Consider the following 23,695-nt stretch of genomic DNA (forward strand, 5'->3'; position numbering starts at 1 on the left):
CCCAAGGGGACAGTGATGCCCTGTAGGTCTGCTCCAGTATCCACAGAACCTCTGGGCCCACACCCCTTGCTGCTCCCTTGGTGATGAGGTGATAAAATTGGTTAGCTTTCTCATATCCGAAAAGCACATAGGGTTGTATTCAACCAAGCCCCACTCACAGTAGTAGACCAATTAAAATTAATGAACCTAAGTTAACCATGCTCATTAACTTCAGTGGGCCTTCTCTGAGTACAGCTAGTGTTGAATACCACACCCATAGAACTGAGTGAGGATGATACTTTCTCCACTTCCTCATTCAATGCTATTTACTCAGATCCCTTGGAGAAGCGAAATGTGTGTGCATGCAGTCTCTCTCTCTCTCTCTCTCTCTCTCTCTCTCTCTCTCTCTGGGGTGGGGAGCTGATTGAGGTAGAGGTGATAAGATCAGAGATCTAGTTATTGGCCCCTGGAATGTTTACCCAAAAAACTCGAATAGAACTGAGTTTATCCATGTTTACCTATATTATCTTTTTTAAAAAAAGATATTTATTAAGATTTTCCACATTTAAAAAAAAACCAAAAAAAGAGAAAAAAAGTTAAAAACACATAAAGTTTACAGTCCTTATTTTCAATGACATATTTCCCTGACTTCCCCACACCTCCCCTTCTTGTATTCCAGTTCAAATTGTTAGTTCAACAAGTTCTTGTCCCCTAATTTTTAACATTATTATATTTAATTCATTTTAGTTAACCAATTGTAATTTATGAACATCAATATTTATACGTCAGTGTTCATTCTTAAAACCCTTTTCTAAGTTCGACCCAGATTCCCTTCCACGAATTCCCCAATTTTTATACTAATAACAAAACCTAATAAAAAAAAAGCAAAATATAATTGTACACCATTTGGATTCCCAAAAACCCCACCCCTCCCTTTCCCGGTTTCGATCCCCAGTGAATGTCCATCGGTCTATCTGCTATCAGCCTGGAGACCTCACGTCCGAGGCTCTTAATTCTCTTTCAATTCCTCTCTGCCGGTTTTTTTTGATAGTCCTTTATATTAGACACCAAGTCTCGGAGAAGCTCTGTCCCGATAGGGTCCATGTTTCTTCCAGCCAGACCTCCATATTCAAAATTGGAGCCCAAATCTTGTTTCATGTTTACCTATATTATCAGTGTAGCCGGTCTTGATGGTTTCTTCTGAGATTTATGAATGGAACAGAATACGGAATTTGTAAGGATGGAGACGGTAGTGAATCTTAGGGCACTGGGCAGATCCAGATCATCCATTACCAATCCAATAACATGTTGAATGCTATCAGCTAGGAGCTTTCTTCCTGTTGGCAGCTTTTTTTCAGGAGACTAACTCTGGAGAAGAATTGCCGTGTGACAAGTTCCTTCAACGCACCACTGTGTGCTAATAGCAATTGCCATCCAATAACGCGTCAGTTGCCTGGACCTTCCCATTGCTCTGTATTGACAGCCTGTCAGGCTATCTCCCCTTTGATCTTGAAAGAGCTGTTTGTAAAATATAAATGACACATTACCACAGAGACACAGATTAGTGGACGTTGATTGATTTAAACCAAAATGACTCTCTCTGTGCTTACCACCGCATTTTTCGCTCTATAGGACGCACCGAACCATAGGACGAAACTTGTTTTAGAGGGGGAGAACAAGAAAAAAAAAATTCTCCCCCTCTCTGCTCACTGCCCCTTCAGCAAAGCGGCAGGAGAAACGGAGCCCCTTCCATTTCTGCTCCCGCTTGGCTGAAGGGGCACTGCGCAGCTCTCCCTCTCTGCTGAAGCCAGGAGAGTCTTGCTCTCCTGGCTTCAGCAAAAGGAACCTGAAGCCTGCGGAGCGCAGCGGGAACTCGCGCTGCGCTCCAAAGGCTTCAGCGAAAGCAACGTGAAGCCAAGGAGCGCAGAGGGAGCGCTCCCTCTGCACTTCGGAGGCTTCGCGTTGCTATCGCTGAAGCCAAGGAGCCTGCATTCGCTCCATAGGACGCACACACATTTCCCCTTAATTTTTGGAGGGGAAAAAGTGCATCCTATAGAGCGAAAAATACGGTAATTTGTGTGTGTTTGGAACTGTAACTGTTGATAGATTGAGGTGGCACTGGTTGATGGACAAAGAAAATAGCACAGGATGAAGCAGCACCTCTGCCACGCTCCCTCCTTAACTCTGTGCTTAGATGGCCGTTATCTTGCTTTATGGCAAATCCCCACCGGGGCACATGTGATCAGAATAACCTCACCGCCGCGTAGCAACGAAGAGCACAACCGCTTGCCCTTTGTTATACTGGGAAAGGCATAAAGCGATGGCAGCACGTATAGCGTACGTTGAGAGAAAACAATATTTGGATCCCTGCCAGCAATTGCATGCTTTGGTTTTTATATGAGTCTTCAATCATTGCAAGCCCGCTCCTAGACAGGCTGGGCAGAATGCACTTTAAGGCTTCATTGAAATGGATAAGATTGCTAACAGCCTGCAAGAGTGGAAATGCTCAGGGGGAGTGAGAGAGGGGTATGGACTGAACCATATTACAGGGGAGGGGGACACATCTACATACATAAATGTTATTGGGCAGTGGTGCTGCCAGGGCAAAAGCCAAGGGCCCTGAATGAACAGGAGGGCTGCAGGAAATTGCTTCGTTTTGAAGGTAATACAAATATATTGTATACTGTATATTGTGGTGTGAGGACTGAGCTCCATAAGGCTATTTAAGCCCAGGCTTAGGAACATAGGAATCTGCCTTATACTGAGTCAGACCATTGGCTCATTGAGCTCTACACTGTCTACACTGACTGGCAGTAGCTCTCCAGGGTTTCAGGTAGGAGTCTGAAGTATCTGACTCAGATCTATCTGGAGATGCCAGGGATAGAACTGGGGACCTTCTGCATGCAGAGAAGATTCTCTACCATTGAGCTGTGGTCCCTAAAAATTACCTAACTGCACCATTGATCTCAAGTGGGTCTTCGCCAATCTGTCAATATTTAGCCACATGGAAAAGGGGAAATTTAGGGTGCGATCTAGTAAACTATAATGTTAGTTGGGCTTCTGAATAGGCATAGAAAGTTGCACTTCAGCACTGCAAGTTGATTATGTTTGAAATCTGCCTTGGAATACAGCAAAAACATTTCAAACTCTAAACTTGGATTCAACATTTGCATTCCTGAACTTTAGACTTTGAAGGAGATAAAACCCCTTGCATAATGACCTGGCATGTGGTTGCCAGTTACCACCCCAATTAGTTTGAAACAGAGCTTGCTCTAATATGATCATTATTGTTTTAAAAAGTTATGAACAAGAAAAGAGGAAATAAACAAATGAAAGTTCCAATTTTAGTTACGGATTTGCAACAATTTAATTTGATATTCCAATCCCTCAGAGTGCTGGCAGCTGGGACAGAAGTTATTACAGCCTGATTTTAAAGGACAGATTCGTGCTGCTGTTTTAAAGCCATTGGCATGGAGGAAATTGTTTCAGGAAATGAGTGGTTGAAGGTCCAGTTTCAGTAACACTGTTGACTCAAAAAAGGAGCCACTACCATACCAATTGAAGGCTTCGTTCCTAAAGCAAAGGTTTCAGAACTGAACTGGGTGTATTTCTGAATAAGACTACTTTGGATATTATTACTGTAATTCTGCCATCGTGCATCAGGTATGGTTAAGAACTCATCGAACCTTCACAGGACAATGTAAATTTATCAAGCAGCAATTTGCACACTGTGACAAGCTATCACTTTGTAAATAGTCATTTGCAATGCTTATAGAATATTAGAGTTAGAAGGGACCCAAAGGGCATCTAGTCAAACCCCCTTCAATGCAGGAATCCCATTGCAAAAATATATATATAAAAGGTGGGCTGTTAACTTAACAGTGACAAAACATGGTTTCACCCTTTGATATTTCTGCATTTAAATTCCTGGGTGAAACCAAACACTTTGCTTTTGTCTGTTTTTTCCCCCCACCTCAGGAGGAAATGCCGAAATTCCTTACCGGGAATGGTATAAGCCCTTAGTATGGTTCTGGATCCTCGTGGGCCTTGCATACTTTGCTGCTGTCCTCAGTATGATTGGAGATTGGTTGCGAGTTATTTCGAAGAAGACTAAAGAGGAGGTAACTACAGGCAAATGATTGACCCTGGCGGGTTTTCCTTTGCCAGTTTGGCTTTGATTTGCCCTTATTAGTTCATTAAGTCTGTTTTAGAAGACTTGTACCCCACCTTCCACTGTTAAAAAAAAAAAGTGTTCAAAATGGTTTGTATAAAATATTAAACAAAACATTTTTTTTTTGTTTTTACCTTTATCACGGAGAAGAAAAGCCTGAAGTGTAAGTCCTACCCAAATCTGGAGTAGAGTCCCTAAGATGGTTGGATGGCATCTTGTTTTCAATTTTCAATTTTTGTGGGAAATTTTATTTACAACAACATAAACCCCCCAATACAGAAATCCACCCTCATTAAACGTGAACATAACATACAATAAGCATAGCATACAGCAATACAAACAACCAGATAAAAGATTTCCTTGTGGATATTTAAGTTATAATTTGAAAAATCTTAATAATTATTCATAAAGGAAACAGCTTATAAGAAGTAAATAAGGAGGCCAGATACAGGATAAAGGGGGGGGGGGGAAGGTTGGATGGCATTTTGTATGCCTTCTTCTGGCAACTCCTGCAGCCAAGCCGGTGCCAAATATACCACTCTGCTTCCCTTTGTCCTGCATAAGCAAGACTGAGAGGAAGGTCTTATCGTTTGGGGCAGCCCAGGACCTCCATCCACTCTACTGAGGCTCGTGCTCCCGGAAGGTCACTTTGGTGCTGCAAACGCAGTGGTTTGAGTTCACCTCTAGAGGCACACTCCATTGCCTCTCGAGACAGATGGATGCCATCATCAATACTCTTAGCACCATCACAATTTTATTTGTATGCTGCCTTTCCACAAAAGGAATCGGGCTCAAAGTGGCTTACATCAAAGAAAGTGGGAAGGCATCTCAAACTCTACTGTTGTTAGAACAATTTCATAATAACATAATAAAAAACCGGCATAATGGCAAATAGAACCACATACACAAAACCCACAACAATTTCAGTGCTATAAATGTAGCAAGATTGCATTAGCGACCGTACATCTCCTGGCAAGAGCAAAAATAACAAGGGAGCTTGACAGTTTCAGCTTGGTCAAAGAAACACCTCTTCCATGATGTTGCTCTTATATCCTGCATTTCTTCCATCATCGAATCCAGGTCGGCATACATGTGGTGGGTGCCCATTCAAGCACCAACCAGATCCGGGCCTCCTTAGCTTCAGCAAAGTGGTAGTGCTTTCAGATCATGCCCTGTGATGATAGATATAATATCTTAACAAAAGCATTGATAAAACAAAGACACTCATAGCACAGATGGAATGCATTAAAAACAACCAGATCATGTGTTAGAAATTGCTAAGCAGGCAAATTCTAAGTCTATCTAAGACAAAACAAGGTAGGGCAAATAGAGAGGGAGCCTGCCAGGCCTTCCTTGGAAGAGAATCCCAAAGTTTAGGTGTCGTCTCATAGAAGGGTCTCACCCAGTCTAGCCTCAGTCATAGTTGGGACCACTGGCGGACAAAGGTGGGGGTGGTCCCCTGGGTGCCATCTGGGGGGGTGACATTATGGCTGTCCCCACCCCAGGACGCTCAGTGCTCACCGCGCACAGCCCGGGATGGTTGCTGTGCACCCCGGCGTGCGCCATGCCCCCTGAGACATGTGCTGTGCCCCCTGAGATGCGCACACCCCCGAGACACACACCACGCCCCCTGGGATGTACGCGAGCCACACCCCAAATGTACGCTGCTCCGCCACTGGTTGGGACACAGAAAAGAAACACCTCTATTTATATTCCTTTTAACATTCTTTCTGGCGGCACTTTATAGAGCTGCGGGATTGATCCTATAGGGTGAAAGAAACGGGACCAGGGATTGATTGAATCTGAAAGCACTTTGATGATCAAAGCTAACGTCATGGGGAAACAGAAGGGTGGGTGCATACTTATTAACACAAGGCAGAGACTTTCTGGTTTCCTGGAAATCCACCTCATGGTGTGGGGGGTGGGAACCACACACAAAAGCCTGGCCCCTTGTGAAGAATCTCAATTGGTTATTTAAGCTTGGCGTTGTATGTCAAAATGGTGTATTTTGTAGGAAGCTGAATGTCCCAGCTTTGCCACAACTGGTCTCAAAGGGAGCTCTTATGCCTTGAATAGCTTGTGTGAAAGAAGACATTTGGCCAGCATCGCCTCCCATGTGGCTTTAAATGGCATGAATGTAATATAGTAGGAAGTAGACAAGAGCCATTTGGAAACCAAGCGAATAATTCTAACTAGCGTCGCTTCCCCTCCCTGCCCCATTTGATCTATACTTGCAGTACCAAACAACAACAACAACCCACCCTTAAAAAAAATAATACTATGATTTTTTTTTCAGCTCTTTGTTTTTGTCTTTTTTCACAGGTTGGTGAAATAAAAGCCCACGCGGCTGAATGGAAAGCCAACGTGACTGCGGAGTTCAGGGAAACGCGCCGTCGTCTGAGCGTGGAAATCCACGACAAGCTCCAGAGAGCAGCGACGATTCGGAGCATGGAGCGCAGGCGGCTGGGGCTGGACCAGAGAGCCCACTCGCTGGATATGCTCTCTCCGGAGAAACGCTGCGTCTTTGCTGCCTTGGACAGTGGCCACTTCAAGGCTTCATCTCAGGAAAGCATCAACAACAGGCCTAACAACCTGCGCCTTAAAGGGACGGAACAGTTGAGCAAGCATGGGCAGGGGGCCTCCGAGGACAACATCATCAACAAGTTCGGCTCTTCCTCCAAGCTGACCAAGAGGAAAAACAAAGACCTGAAGAAGAGCATCCCGGAAGACGTGCGCAAAATCTACGAGACCTTCCGGAACTACTCCTTGGACGAGGAGAAGAAGGAGGAAGATTCCGAGAAAGGGTGTCACTCGGAACATTCCAGCACTGCCGTTCTCACCGACTGCATTGAGCAGCACATGGGCCTTGAGAACGGGGTGATCCCCAGAGAAACCAAAGAAAGGGAACACGAAAACAAAGCATTACTTGAAGACAGGAATTAAATGTGAAAGCAAACAAAAACAATGACCCTTGACTCTCACGAACCAATGTTAGTCTTTTGTATACGTACAAGATATATATACAGAGGGATATATGTATCAAGAAGACATGTGCCTTATACAGACTTCTAATTCAGTCTGGTTCCATAACATCCTGGGATATTTCACTGTGCCATAACAACCGAAGTTTGCTCTGCCAAAAGAAATCACACTGGGAAATGGCGTCCGCAGCTGGAATATTGACAATGACAGCCTACGTGTGCTTGCCGTGGAGGAACATCCAAACACCAGGGTAATAACAGCTGGAAAGGCAAATAACACAGCGGGAATGTTTGGGAGCAAAGACAGACCTCTTAGAAGAGCATTTCGGGAAGTGAGGAAAGAAGGCTTCTGCTTTTTCAATGGATGACAAGTTCCTTGCTTCTGTCACTGCTGAATTCTTTTTTTTCTTTATGGAAAGGCAAAATAACTTTAAAATAAGGCAGTGTTTATGATTTGGCATAGGATCCAAATATGATTGTTCTCCCATTTTGTATTTCAAATATATATATATATACACACACATACAAAAATGGATGAATTAGCTTCAGTAATCCAAAAATAAATAAATAAATAAATGCCCATGCACAAGGAAGTTGCCTGGACACTGCTGAAACACTGATGAAGATAACAGCAGGATATCCCCCCCCCCCCAGAAAAAAGAAAAGAAAACACACAAAAACAGCACATAACAAATGGAAATTTTAAAAGCGGGAAATTGGGGTGTGGGTGGGTATGGGTGTTTTTCCCTGCCCTTGGAAGAAATTCCTGTGATAAACTGATAATCATACACTGGAGAACCTTCAAAATTTCAGGATCTGCATTGTTTAAGCGAGGAATAACCTAGCGCTTGGTTCAGTTAAACAGTGAGCCCCTTGTTTTAAAATGTTTGCATCCACACTTTGTATTACTGACGGAGCTCCAGTTGTAATGCTGTAATACAATGAAGACAGAGAGTGAAGCCTTTGCATGATGTCAAACATTTTGCTCTTCTCTGTAGCAGAAGTTGATTTTTTTAAAACAGTAGGCATAAGTGCATATACAATGTAAAGTCATGGGGCAGGGCAACTTTCAAAGCTCAGGGCTCTGTGTCCCTATTGGTGGTTAGGGTTTAGGTATGAGAGACAGACAACTTCCCAAAATTCCATGTGGATGATGAAGGCGATGATAAAAAATATGATCAAAATTTTTAAGTGCTTATAGCTTTAAGTGCCATTAATAACATCATATTGTGCAACTGTTAAATCACATGCTTTGTGGACTATCCTCCTGTAAGTGTTACTTTTCTTTCTCATTCATTTTAGTTTCTCTTCCTCCCTTCCTCAGAACCTAAGCAAAACCTCTTTTGGTTTCAAAGCCAACAACAAACAAGATAATTATTACTACACGTTTTATACCCATTGCCATGTCTTTGATGATTGCATATGGAGAGCACAAATAGCTTCAGACCTCAAAACAAAGGAAGAGGATGTGAGAAAATTAATTAATGCAATTTTGGGTGTGTTTGCTTGCATAAGAAATAGAGTGAGGGGAAAGGCGTTGAAATGAAAGGTGGGTTGGATTACATGTGCAAACTTGCATATCATCTATGAATTTTTTGCATAGCCTTCAAAGACTGTCACCAACAGCTGTGGTTCTTCAAATCCCACCAAACCTAGTGCAACACACTACACCTCCCTCCTTCCGTACAACCCACCCAAACTTAGTTTATGAAGATAATATAACCAGGAATAGTTTCTGTAATCATGCCTTGACATTCTAGGGAAAGCATGGGGTGGGCCCCATCTACAATATGGTTACCGGATGTCCCCGTCTCCCAGGGACAGTCCCAGGATTTACAAATTTGTCCCCGGACAAAATCCGTCCCCGGAATGTCCCCGGATTTCATTTAATGTCCCCGGATTTATAGTTTAAGTGTTGTAGATTTATTAGTAGGGAAAGAATGTTGTGTGATTGGTTCAACGGCACAAGACACATCATATGGGGACTTCTGGTGAGGGAAAATGGCGGGCGCCACGGCAGCGAGCAGCTCCTGAAGCCAGCCAGAGCCAACTGCGCTACCAGGCTGGCTCCGGGCTGCTGAGACTGCCACCGCCACTGCTGAGGGGGAACCAGGGACGCCTGGCGCGTCAACTGGGGGAAACTGCTGGACACCCCCCCCCCGTGACCCAAATTGAGCTGGGAGTGAGAGCGCCCGGCCGACTGCCCAGCGACACTCCGGGGTGAGGAAAACCCTGGAGCTGATGCAGGGAGAAGGAGGAGAGGAGAAGGAGAAGGAAGAGAGAAAGAGGAAGGAGGAAAATAAGAGGAGCCCCGACCTTGCTGTGCCACTGCCGCCATCGCTGAGAAGGAGAGGTAGGGGAGCACCAGGAGGGCAAGGACACGTGGCTGAGCCCAGGCCCGACCCAAATCTACTCCCCGGCGGCTAGCACTCCCAAGAGAGCAGGCCAGGGCCCAGAGGAAGGCCATGTGACAGAGTAGATCACAGAAGAGATTACTTCTTAATTTAACAACAACAACAACAACAACAACAACAACAACAACAACAACAACAACAACAACTTTTTTTTCTCTTTTCAAAAAAAAAAAAGTGTCCCCGGATTCTTTGAAAAAAATCTGGTAACCTTAATCGACAGTGCACTGGGCTTTTGAACACGCACCCCTCACCAGTGAAGAGTTGTTACCGGGAATTTGCTCCTGTAGCAAATGTGGGGAGGTGGTGGTCAGCTTCTGTACACCCACAATACCAAACCTGATTCCCCTTGTGAGATTTTTTTTTTAAGAGACACATTGAATGCTGTGTAGCTTGATCATAAGGATGTGATTAAAGTGCATAATGAAAGGAGGTGCTGGGGAGTTGGGACCAGATGCAAAACTTGGGGTGGGAGTGTCCAGAGCATGAGGAGAGGCTGTGAGAAACTTACCTGTGGCTGACATTTTTCTCAAAGGCTGCCCTGGAGTCAGCTGGTCTAGGAGGCTATTGAAGCAGTGACAAAGATCAATGCTGGATAAATTCATAGATTAAAAGCCTTGCGTGACCTTTATCATGAAAGATGTTGCTTCAGAAACTGAAAAAAGGCTAGAAAAACTCTTCCCACCCTTGCAGTCTATGGATTTGTTGAACCAAGACAGCCCTGAAAGCTTGCTCAGTCGGTTGCCCTTCACTTTATGATCAGATACCGGGAATTACATTCTCTTAAGACATGCAGTTTCTGTGATAACCTTGAGAGGGAAATAGTGGCTAGACTTAAGAGCTCTAATCACACAGATCTGATGTTTTAAAGACCTGATCCTTCAGACTTTCATTCTTTGAACATCAGATATGCAAAAAAAAGTTTAACAAAAACACCCTCTTTAAAATGCCAGCTGTTAAATGTTACTTCGCTACCAGCTTTCTTTGCATTGAATATAATTGGAGAATCCATTCATTCCAGGAGCAGAGGGACTACAAAATGGCCTGCTCCCGCAGAAACCTGCCACTTCTTTCTGAGTGGGGAATGCCCAGCCATTGCCTATTTACATGCATTATCTAGTGGATGAGAATGCAAATTGAAATTGCCCACTGACTCTGTTTATTGATTGATTTCATTTCCACTAGTGCTGCTAGTATAACTTTTGGCTCAGTTCTTTTTGTGTGTGGCAGTGGCAAATTTTAGTGACAGCATGACAAAATTAGGGTGTTCCTTATGGTGGCTGTGAGTTGGTGACCATTTTTTAAAAATAAAAAAATATCTTCAAAGACAGGGAGTGACACTGCATAATTATGTAGCGTCACTCCTGGGGGATTTGGGAAGAAACAGTGGCTGCTACCAAAGGATTGCCAGAGGCAGGTGATGCGTTTCCAACTCACCCTGAATTTTGGGCCTCCTGAAAATGGACCAAAATGCTCTCTTCTATCAGTTCTCTCAAACTGGACAATTTCAGATCAGCCCTACACATCTGCTTAGCTGCATGAGTCTTCAGACTCTATTCCTCCTGGTGCAGGGCCTGACACGAAAAGTAAAAACAAACCCAGGGCTGTCTGAAATATAAACAACTGTTGAACTCAGTATTGGTTTCGTGAAGCCTGATTCTACAACACGCTTAGTCATCCTACTTTTCTAAATTCAAATGGCAAGTGAAGTCCCTAGGATTTCAGCCTTTTAGATCTGCTTAGGTTAAACTACACTGAAAGCAGCATTGTCAAGGCAGGTGAGCAAGCTGACTTCTCTTCATGACAGTTTTCAAGTTACAGTTGGCCCCTTTCTACAATCAACTTGAGAATCTGGAAGATGCGCCTTAGAACTTCTCTGAGACCCATCAGCTTCACACTCATAAATGATGCTGCTGGTGCAGATTGATGTCTTACATGAATGATGGGAGTGGCTGAAAGTAACATCTAACTAAAGGGACTGTTGTTGTTGTTGTTGTTATTATTATTATTATTATTATTGATGTAGTTTATTATTTCAACTGCAAGGGAACAATGGATGATGATGATATAGGATGCACACACCTCTGTCAATTAGCAATTGGCTCAGACCCTGAGGGATTAAGTGCAACCCTCTCTGTGTGGTTTCAACGAGCTACAAAGTGTGTGTGTGTGTGTGTGTGTGTGTGTGTATATGTGTGTGTGTGTGTGTGTGTGTGTACACACACACACACACACACACACACACATTCCACAGGCATCCTTCCTAAAATAGCTGAGCTGTTTATGTTTATGAGCTGTCCTATAGCAATACCAAATGTGTTGGAGAAACTGGCTCTCTAGATGTTGTTGTGTTACAACTCCCACCATTCTTGGCCATTAGCCATGCTGATGGAGGCTGATGAGAGTTGCAATCCAACAATATCTGGAGAGCCACAGGTTCCCTCACCCTGCTTTTTAAGGGTCGGATGGCCTCATAGGTTTAAACAACCAAAATCTCTAAGGAATGATTATGGGTGCCATGTTTGGAAGAAATTAATTACTTTTGAATTGATGGGGTTTTAAATGTTTGTTTCATGCTTTCCCATCATTTCTCTTTTTTTATTGCCAGGCTTTGATAAGGTGTTAGTATTTCCCTTTCTCTAGTTCAAATAATATCTGGTTTCTTCCCTGCGGATCTGAGAAAATTGTTAATTGATATATGTAGATATGCCACTGTGTAAATGACAAAAAATAATTGTAGTCCTTTAGATGGATTCTGAGGCTTAAGATATTCACATTAAAAAGGTAAAGGTAAAGGTACCCCTGCCCGTACGGGCCAGTCTTGACAGACTCTGGGGTTGTGCGCCCATCTCACTCTAGAGGCCGGGGGCCAGCGCTGTCCGGAGACACTTCCAGGTCACGTGGCCAGCGTGACAAAGCTGCATCTGGCAAGCCAGCGCAGCACACGGAAACGCCGTTTACCTTCCCGCTAGTAAGCGGTCCCTATTTATCTACTTGAACCCGCGGGTGCTTTCGAACTGCTAGGTTGGCAGGCGCTGGGACCAAGCAACGGGAGCGCACCCCACCGCGGGGATTCGAACCGCCGACCTTTCGATCAGCAAGCCCTAGGCGCTGAGGCTTTTACCCACAGCGCCACCCGCGTCCCTTAAGATATTCACATTAGATAATCCCAAATGCAAATTAAGGTGGAAAATAATCACATGTTAACTATAGAAAACCGTTTTGAAGTCTAATTCTAGTGGCTGGGGGTAGGGTGAGGCAGGAACCTGCAGACCAGATGTGGAGGTCCCAGGACCATATCTAGCCTGGGGCCACTGTTTACTCACCTCTACCTTAACAACTTCCAAGGCCAGGCCCACAGCTTCCAAGATCATGCAGAAAATCTCCTTGCCCTGCTCCACCAAGGGAGATCCAGACATGGAAGCTACCTTTGACATAATGTCCACCCAAATCCTACTGAGATGGCTAAATGTACCTTCTGAGCAGAATAAGAATGTGCACCCATACTTGGAAGCCACTATGTGTTATACATGACTAGTCCATAATTCCAGTTGGATCGGGAACATTAATTTCAGTTTGAAAGGTGGGCAAGAACAGCTTAAGGGCTGGAATTTTTGAATAACTCATTTGGACTCATTGGAGATAAAGGTTCTCACTACTGTGAAGTTTGTGACTTGGGTAAATGTTGAGATTTCTTAAAACCCAAAGCCATGAACTGGAAGTCTGTTTTCACTGAATGAAATTGAGGATTTGGAGTGAGGGCTGGGGTTGGCTTTCTCAGTAGCAATATGGGGGCCAATATTTTCAGTGTGGCTCCCTCTCTAAATTGATAATAATAATAACAACAACAACTCGGTCCTCTTGCGGAAAAACTTTCTACACCTTCTCATACCATTTTGACTTGCTGGTTTCCATATAATTTCACAGTGCTCTCGAAAGCTATTTTTAGAACATGAGGATTCTCTAATCAATATCATTAGCTGGGTAATAAGCCAAATACACCTCTTGCCATCTCAAAAAGTTCTGCTGCAACTGTGTTTTGTTTTGTTTTGAATAATGTAATGTCTTCCAAAGATGAGTAAAACTGCAACAAAGACCTTCTGGAGGATTACAACCATTCTTCCTGTTGTTTATTCTTCTTCTAAATCTTTTGTAGTTGGATATTCCATTCATCTTTTGCATTAGTTCTGCAGTCAACACTGTTAGCATGTTGTGGCTAATATTTCATGAAGAAGAGAGTGATCAGTGGCTACCAGCCATGATGAATATGCTCTATGGCAGGGGTGGCCAACTCCCAAGAGACTGCAATCTACTCACAGAGTTAAAAACTGGCAATGATCTACCCCATTTTGGTGATCTACCAGTGATCTACCACAGATGTCCAGTGACCTACTGGTAGATCACGATCTACCTGTTGGACGTGCCTGCTCTATGGCCACAATTGGAGGCAGCAGTACTTCCAAATACCAGCTGCTGGAAACCATGGGAGGGGAGTGCTATTGTGCTCATATTCTGCTCCCTGATTTCCCCCACACACCTGGCTGGTCACTGTGAGAACAGGATGCTGAACTAGATGGGACATTAGGCTGATCCAGTAGGCTCTTCTTATCTGTTTATTTCTTTATCCCATGTCACCTTGTGTTTTGAGATCTAGTGTTGTGGAGGGAATGCTGGACCAGAAGGATTCAAATTTATCTCTCTGGACAGCCACTATCTTCCATTGCTAAAGGCCTCCTATTGTACTTGCGAGACTGTCTTAAATTCAGTGGTTTGCAGCACCAGGGACCCATTATCAGGACTGGAACTGTGTCATGTGGGGAGGGAGGATTTAATCCCTTTCCTCCTGAGCGTCAGTCTCAATGAAAATTACTTCCCACCGCCAGGAGTTCTGTTCCAGGAATGGCCACAGCAGTGTGAGCCTTTGAACCGAAGCAGAGGGAGGGAGGTGGTTGTCCTGGCAAGAGTTCAGGGTTAAGCAATGCAGAGTCAAGAGAAGCTAAGCAGAGCAAAGGTAAACTCAGGATGCAGGTAGCACCATGGACAGCTCTGCAAGACACCCAAGCCGGGGATTCATTGGAACAAGATTCAAATGTTGAGCAATGGGCAATCTCTTGACTGAGCCTTAAAAGAAAAGAAAACAAATAAAAGCAGCACTTCTGTCTGAAAGTCTTGCTCCACTTCTGGTGAGAGATGCTTCCTCAGTTAAAGTGGCGTACTTGCTTCAGTGGCTACTGAGTGTAAGGGAAACGTGGTTTCATGGGGGCTCCATGGGATTGGAGTCCATGGAACCAGAGGAGGGCCACACAATCTGCATCATCTGCCAAAGTGCAGGTGACTCTGCGGGAAATTCTGTCTCATGGGAATATATGAAGGAACATCAGAAGCTGCCTCATATGGAACCAGACTATTGGTCCATCTAGTTTGATATTGTCTACATTGACTGGTAGCAACCTCATCCTTTGAAGACAGGGAATGAGATCCTGAGTTCTTACACCAAGGTTCTAGTTGGCATAGGAAAAAGTTTTATGTTTTGTTCATCTTTGTCAGGATTGTAGCATCAGAGGAAAGGCTCACCCCCACTCTGTGTGCCATGGCCCATCCTATGTAGCTTGACCCTTGGCCTAACCTACATCACAGGCTATTGGGGCAAACTATGGTACCTAGAACTCATAGGAAGGGTGGGATTAGACAAATATGTGGACAATAAAGTTATCAGTCATGATGACTATGGCTATGCTCTGCCTCCATGGTTGACAGCAGTATACCGGTTGCTAGAAATGGCAGGAGGGGAGAGTGCTCTTGTGCCTTGGTCCTGCTTGCGGGTTTCCTATAGGCATCTGGGTGGTGATGGTGAGAATAGGATGCTGGACTAGATGAGCCATGGACCTGATCCAACTGGCTCTTCTTAGGTTCTTATGGGTGAAAATGCAGCCATAGAAATAATAACAATAAAAGAGGCGTATTCATCCCTGAATGACACAAGTTACATAAAATTTCTCCAAAGGGTGGTGTGGGAGTTCTCTTTGAAGTCAGAATCCTCTGATACAAGTTGGAGCTGCTTGTGGTTATTCAGTGGTGACTCATATTCTTTCACATTGTATGGCACCATATGTTTATGCTGCAAGCCAAGACCTCCTGCAGGCAGCCTCCAGGCAGTGCCTTATGTTTTGCCACCAGGACTGTGTTTCCAGCCAGTCCAGCAGGAGGGGTTGGTATTGTTGGGCAGCTGCTGAGACCTACGCTTAGTAGAGGGCCTGGAGACTCCTGGCTCTGTAGGGCTCAGCCTTCTTTCTGTTCCTTCTTGTTCACCTGCCTTCTCCAAGCAAAGGAGCAATGTGAGCAGAAAGTAGGACAAACAGTAGGAACCTCTGCTACATCATGCTCTCTTTCTCTCTCTCTCCTTTCTCTCTCTCTGTCCTGTCTCTGCAACACACTTTGGGAAGTTTGAGATCTCTCCTGCCCCTTTCAGTGGGAGGGATAAAATGGTAGTTATTCCACTTAGCAGAGTTATTCCCTTGCATCCAGGTCCTCTCTTTCACTCAGAACCAAAACTCTTGTTCTGTTCCACCTCTGCCTTCTCTTGTTAAGGGTGACTACCACAAACACATGCCAGGGGTTCATGTTCATGCCCCTGTATTGGCTCCCCAAGGGGGCAATCTGCAATTCCCCCCTTTTCATCTGTCTCAACCCACTGACTGACAGTCACTGAGAACTGGGCCGAGGCATGGGAGGAGAAATTTGATCCTGTTTGCATTTAAAGTTATACCCTATTTGCACTTTCTGAAGCTAAATGTGAATTGAAACTTCTCTGAAGTTCGCAATACACTTCTCCTGCCTATTTCCTGTTGCTTCTACAAGGTCTTGATCAACATAATTCGTCTTTCTTAGGGAGAGGCAGACAGAAAGCAGGAGCCATTAGCAATGCAGCAGATTTCATGCACTGCTTATAACCAGATCTGATTTGCTACTCTAAGCACACATCAATATTCCTCCTCTCTGTAGCTGAGACTGCTGAAGGAAATTTTATTCTGGAAAATTAATGACCCTCCTTCTACCACCACACTTTCATGCTGCCAATTTAACTACTTGAATTAGATGATTTAATTGGACCAGAATACACTAAGAATAGCTTACTGGTTACTTCCAGTCTTCTCAGCATTACTGGGCATATATTTTAAACTGATTCTATCAGGTGTCCATAGTGAGTCAGGACAATGGTCCATGCAGCTCAGCACAGCCTATTTTGAATTCCAGTAGCTCTTCCAGGTGTCAAGCAGAAGTCTTTCCTGGAATTTCTAACAAAGATGGTTTTGATAGGGCAGATTGGATGTAACAGGTATGTATGTGGAACTTTTTAAAAAGACATACATGCAACCCCCTGTCTGCAGTTACATGTTGAGGTGAAAAACTGGGATGCACTTGTCATGTGAGCCTTGTGAAATCGTGGCCTCAAAAGACATGCTTTTTTTGGGAAGGGGCATGATCTCACACAGCACCCAAAAATGTGTGTTTGGGGGTGCTGTGTGAGATCACGGCCCCAAAAGAGATCATGGCACCCACAAAACACATGTTTTTGGGTGCTGTGCTCTCATAGGAAAAAATGGGGCATCCCTATTGGGATAGTTGGAGGGTATTTATTAAGAAAATTAATGTCTCTTAGCTTACTCTATTAAGGAATATGTGTGTGAGCGGGGGGGGGGTGAAGTTTGTGGGAGAGCAAACAGTAGAGTGGAGAGGGTGAAGTGGGAAGGAGAATGTCATTGTTATTGACAGGTGAGGCTGGAAATCAGAAGGAATTATTTAGCAGGACTCTCCAATCCTTGTGATTTTGGGGAGGGATGTTGAAGTAAATTGGTATATCAGCTAGGGCATCTATTTTGCTATTGTACTCAAAATTCATGAACAAATGTTTGCAGGGAGGAAAGTAGATCCCTTTTATGAATGCCTGCCCCCACATCAATCAACTTTAAATACTCCAAATATGGCCTTGTTTGCCTGAATGCATGGCTTCTGGTAATTACAAGCATCTGAACCATGGAGCACCACTAACAGAGACCCCTCTGAATCTCCGTGACTTGGCTGGGCTATAAGGGATCAGGTGGTTCTTATGGTATCCATGTTGTAAATTAACACAATAACCTTGAACCAGGCCCATTAACATATGGGCAACCTTTGAAAGTTTTTAATCACAGGTGTTAGGGTGCTGGTGGTAGCCTGTCTCCACCTGTAGTCTAGAAGCATTTTGAACAAGCTGGAGCTACCCAACCAGGTGCAAGTGTAGCTCCACACAGAGTGCATTGCAGCAATCAAGACAATGTTCCAGACCACAGTTTGACTCAGTTGTAATGGAAAAACAGAGCTACCTATCATCAGTGTACTGGTGACATTTTGCCCCCAAACTCTGAATGGCCACTTCCAATGGCTCCCATTCAGGCCTTTTCCGAACAAATTTCCTCTTGGATTTTAGCCATCACAGACTTTCCTTTCCTTTGAAAGTTTGAGCACAACTGAGTCAGCTTTGAGAGATGCCCATTTGGGAGAAGTTTCTGTGCATTTTCCCTGACAGATTTATAGCCCCTTTGATGGATGTTCCCAGCCCTGAGCATGTTCCATTATTAGCCTCTGTGAAACAACAAATAAAAGGGGACTTTGAAAGCAGGCACCTTCCTTCTATTCCTTCAGAATTTATGGTGGCACTAAATCAGGAGCGTTCTTGCTGCTGGAAGTGAAGGGGTGAAATCTTCACATCACCACTTTCACATGCTTCTCCAACCATCACTCTACAAATACATGCTGTTAAAAAGCAAAATCATTGGGGGTTTTACCAACACATTCCCTCCCCGTTTGCCTTCAATACGATTGCTGTGCCCTCAGATTACATTAAACTGTGTTTATTTCCTGAGTTTGAAATTGAGCTGAACATTGACTATGTGAAACTGAGCAGCAGGGCCATAAATCAGAAACTTTCCATTGGCCCTTCTGCATCATGATTAATCACTCTGCAGATGTAGGAGCGAAAGTCTTCTCATGACAGTCCTTTCTTTTGAGCTACTTAACACCACTCTTCCCCTTCCCTTTTTTGAATTAAACAATACCAGTTGCCACTATAGATCCATGGATCGGAATCCATTTGAAAACGATGCCATCTTGACAGTTTGGGTGCAAATATAATGTTGTTCTACCACCCATAAATGAAACTTCTTTTTTAACGTTCATAGGACAGATGGACTTCATGCTTTGCATGCATGATGCCAGCAGTAGTGAATGTCAATTGTTCACATGAAAGAAAACAGGATCTGGCCAAATATTGAGTTCAATGTGCATTACATCATCTGTGTCCAGATTGGTTTTCAGTCCATAGTGACAATTTAGAGTTGCGGAAACTTCAAATAAAGCAATCTGAGGATAAAGAATGATCCAATCATCATCATCATCCTTAAAATTTGTATGCTGCCCTTCATCACTGATGCAGGGCAGTTCACAACATAAAAAATACAATATAAAAGCACAAAATATATCATGAATAAAAGAACAAAACATAACACCTAACCCCCTCCCCCACAATCCAAAAAACACGTTTACAAGAGGTAAAAGATATTAACCAGTAAAAGGCCTGGCTGAAGATCAACGTTTTCATCTGGCACCTAAAGCAAACCCTCCAAGTGTCCTTACTTCCCAGGGACATCCCTGATTTAGAGGAGCCATCCCAGTTTCTGACTTGATCCTGGAATGTCCCACTTTTTCTTAGGATGTCCCTATTTTCATTGGAGAAATGTTGGAAGATATGGAGTTCTCTGACCCCCGAAGCCGACTGAAAGCAATTCTGTATAGGGAAGTTGTTGTTTGTTTGTTTTTTAATTTTGAATGTTCTATTACATTTTTATATACTGTATATTGGAAGCTGCCCAGAGCGGCTGGGGCAACCCAGTAAGATGTTTGGGGTATAAATAGTAAAATTATCGTTATGGAATGGGACATCCCTATTTTCATTGGAGAAATGTTGGAGGGTATGCTAAAGGTGTGCAGTGGTACCTCGGGTTAAGAACTTAATTCATTCTGGAGGTCCGTTCTTAACCTGAAACTATTCTTAACCTGAGGTACCACTTTAGCTAATGGGGCCTCCTGCTGCTGCCACGCTGCCGCTGCACGATTTCTGTTCTCATTCTGAGGCAAAGTTCTTAACCCGAGGTACTATTTCTGGGTTAGCGGAGTCTGTAACCTGAAGCATCCGTAACCTGAAGCATCTGTAACCCGAGGTACCACTGTATAATGAAAGTGCCCCCTGAACCTCCTTGCTGGATCTTCATCCCTCACACTGGCCACTTGTGTATAAGATAAATAAATTAACCATTTGCTTTGGATATATAATAAAATCATAAAAGAAAACAAAAGTATACAAGAAGCTTATCTCCCTTTAGTATCTGAAGCAAGAAAACTTCCTCACAAAAGCCTCATTAGCAATTACATTAGTTCCTCTCAGCTTTTCTCCTTCCAGCTGTCTGGGATATCCAGAGGCTGTCTGCTCCCCCTGGGTGAAAAAGAAGAGACAGAAGACTTCCACGGGGAAAGGAGATGGAACAGCAAAAGGCTTCCTGTCTGCCAGGCAGTCACAAATGGCTTCCTGCTTCCTGTTCCTTGCTGCTGCGATGTGGAAATGCCTAGGAGCAGGAACCAGAGTAACTACATTTGGGAAATCTTAAATGGATTCCCTACCCCCCCTTTGTCTGAAGAGGAACATTAGTACAATTACATTTGTAATAATGTGTGAGATCTTCCAATGGGGGGTGGGGGAAACACTTAAGAAGGAAGAACAGAATCCTTTTATTGTTCTTGGTAGCCATTAATAAACTGCTGCATTGGTGCATTTTAACCATTTATCCTTTCAGTAGCACTTAACACACACACACACACAAACAGTGGCATAGCGTGGGTTGTCAGCACCCGGGGCAAGGCAAGTAATTTGCGCCCCCTAACCCGTGGATTTGTGCCCCCTAACCCGTGGATTTGCCCCCCCTAACCTGTGGATTTGCCCTAACCCCAGATGTTGCGCCCGGTGCGGCCAGCCCCCCTACACCCCCCACGCTACGCCACTGCACACAAAATCCTTGTTAGAATAGGGACATGGAAGCCACTTAAACATGTAACTGTGTGGGCACCATTCTATGTGGGAAGCTTTTTGTGGAAACTTGCTTCTCACATGGTTATGACAGTTTCAACCACACCATCACGAATCTTCTTTCTCTAGGAGAACTGAAAGTGTAAGGAGAAGAGATTACCCAGGTTGAATTCCCAGCTGCATTGGTTGCGTCAACACTACTGCTCTTATGTGCAGCCACTGAAAAGCTCTGCCCCTTCATGCATGAGGATTGCAGCAGCATTTTGGGAAAGTCGGAGTTTCCTAAACTTAGGTCTCCAGCCGATTTTAGACCACAACTCCCATCATCCCTAGCTAGCAGGACCAGTTGTCAGGGATGGTGGGAATTGTAGTCCAAAAACAGCTGGAGACCCAAGTTTGGGAAACCCTGGTTTACGTGGTCCCCAAGCTGTGACTAGGCCCCAAAGCATGCGATACCTGTGCACCAGACAAGGGACCTGCCATGGCCCCAGAATCCATCAGCGATCAAGAAAAATAAATAACATTGATTTAAAAAGGAAAGGAAAGGAGGAGATTCCACCAGGCTTGGCTAGGACCCAAAGGTCTGCAGAAGAACAAAACCAATAGGGAGTGAGGGAGACAACTTCAAAAACAGTTAAATGAAGACTGAAGGTGCTCAATAGACTGGTGACTGGTTGTTTGCGGAAGGGTGATTAAAAACTCTAGGGTGGGTAAGAAGGGGGGTGGAATGGAAAATAACAGCAGGACTCCAGACTGCAGCATTTTGTTCTCAGGCCCATTTGTTCCCTGTTTAGGGAAGTTTTTAATGTCTGATGTTTTATTGTATTTTTAATATTTTGTTGGAAGCCGCCCAGAGTGGCTGGGGAAACACAGCCAGATGGGAGGGGTATGAATGAATGAATGAATGAATGAATAAATAAATAAATAAATAAATAAATAATATTATCTTTAATGAGGAAAGCTTCAAACGAGGAAGGTCTATCTGCACTATACATTTAAAGCAGCATCATGCCACATTAAACAATTTTGGCTTCCCCTAAAGGAATTCATAGAATCATAGAGTTGGAAGAGACCACAAGGGCCATCGAGTCCAACCCCCTGCCAAGCAGGAAACACCATCAGAGCACTCCTGACATATGGTTGTCAAACCTCTGCTTAAAGACCTCCAAAGAAGGAGACTCCACCACACTCCTAGGCAGCAAATTCCACTGTTGAACAGCTCTTACTGTCAGGAAGTTCTTCCTAATGTTTAGGTGGAATCTTCTTTCTTGTAGTTTGGATCCATTGCTCCGTGTCCGCTTCTCTGGAGCAGCAGAAAACAACCTTTCTCCCTCCTCTATATGACATCCTTTTATATATTTGAATATGGCTATCATATCACCCCTTAACCTCCTCTTCTCCAGGCTAAACATGCCCAGCTCCCTTAGCCGTTCCTCATAAGTCATCGTTTCCAGACCTTTGACCATTTTGGTTGCCCTCCTCTGGACACGTTCCAGTTTGTCAGTGTCCTTCTTGAACTGTGGTGCCCAGAACTGGACACAGTACTCCAGGTGAGGTCTGACCAGAGCAAAATACAGTGGCACTATTACTTCCCTTGATCTAGATGCTATACTCCTATTGATGCAGCCCAGAATTGCATTGGCTTTTTTAGCTGCCGTGTCACACTGTTGGCTCATGTCAAGTTTGTGGTCAACCAAGACTCCTAGATCCTTTTCACATGTACTGCTCTCAAGCCAGGTGTCACCCATCTTGTATTTGTGCCTCTCATTTTTTTTTGCCCAAGTGCAATACTTTACATTTCTCCCTGTTAAAGTTCATCTTGTTTGTTTTGGCCCAGTTCTCTAATCTGTCAAGGTCATTTTGAAGTGTGATCCTGTCCTCTGGGGTGTTAGCCACCCCTCCCAGTTTGGTGTCATCTGCAAATTTGATCAGGATGCCCTTGAGTCCATCATCCCAGTCATTGATAAAGATGTTGAATAAGACCGGGCCCAAGACAGAACCCTGTGGCACCCCACTAGTCACTCTTCTCCAGGATGAAGAGGAACCATTGATGAGCACCCTTTGGGTTCGGTCAGTCAGCCAGTTACAAATCCACTGAGTGGTAGCATAGTCAAGACTTACAAGAATATCATGGGGCACCTTGTTGAATGCCTTGCTGAAATCAAGGTAGGCTACATCCACTGCGTTCCCTTCATCTACCAGGCTTGTAATTCTGTCAAAAAACGAAATCAGGTTAGTCTGACACAACTTATTTTTCAGAAATCCATGCTGACTATTGGTGATCACAGCATTCCTTTCTAGGTGCTCACAGACTGTTTGCTTAATGATCTGCTCCAGAATCTTCCCTGGTATTGATGTCAGACTGACTGGGCGATAATTATTTGGGTCCTCTCTTTCCCCCTTTTTGAAAATAGGGACCATATTTGCCCCCCTCCAGTCTGCCGGGAACTGTAGTTCGTTAAGAGTGCTGAGAGTTACTCAGAGAATCGCCTTCTCCACAAAGAGCTATAGTGGTCAGAATGGTTTAACAACCAAGCCCCATTCCTAGGGAACTCTGGGAATTGTAGCTATGAGGTGAATAAATGGTCTCTTAATAGTGCTCGACACCCTTAACAAACTACAGTTCCCAGGATACCCGGGGGCAAACCACAACTGGAAAGTGATTAAAGAGAGCCCAGCTGCCTGGACAATAATATGTATATTATAATCACCATGCTTCCTGAGGCAAACAACCCCATGCAACATATATCTTCTCAGTACTGCATTCATGGCATGTACAAATTGAAAAATAACAAGGTCCTGTTGTTTGCTATACATGGCAATTACCTCAGGCAGTGAAAGAGCATAGTATTTAGAACTGCAGCCATAATTCGAGACCACAAACATATCCATCACTGCAATGTGTTCAAGGGTAGAGTTTGGATTTTTTTTTTTAAAAAAATTCTTTTTGCCTGAAGAGCTTCTAAACCAAAATTACAGTGACGTATCTTAGTCACCGGAAAACTTTTTTTTTTTTTAAAGAAGATATTCTATGTAT

At 43.9% G+C, this 23,695-nt stretch overlaps 1 protein-coding gene across 2 annotated transcripts in view; it reads left to right on the forward strand.

Moving 5' to 3' along the window:
• The window catches only part of KCNK10 (potassium two pore domain channel subfamily K member 10), an 80,050-nt gene extending 72,270 nt beyond the window's left edge, over positions 1-7,780 (forward strand). For both annotated transcript variants that reach the window (XM_028718098.2, XM_028718089.2), the window contains 2 exons: positions 3,958-4,100; positions 6,473-7,780. In XM_028718098.2, coding sequence (XP_028573931.1) covers positions 3,958-4,100; positions 6,473-7,093 — 764 coding nt within the window. In that variant the 3' untranslated portion in view covers positions 7,094-7,780. The remainder of the gene's footprint in view (positions 1-3,957; positions 4,101-6,472) is intronic.
• The last annotated feature ends 15,915 nt before the right edge of the window (positions 7,781-23,695 follow it).

The sequence above is a fragment of the Podarcis muralis genome, chromosome 1, assembly GCF_964188315.1.
Source record: "Podarcis muralis chromosome 1, rPodMur119.hap1.1, whole genome shotgun sequence".
Taxonomy (NCBI): domain Eukaryota; kingdom Metazoa; phylum Chordata; class Lepidosauria; order Squamata; family Lacertidae; genus Podarcis; species Podarcis muralis.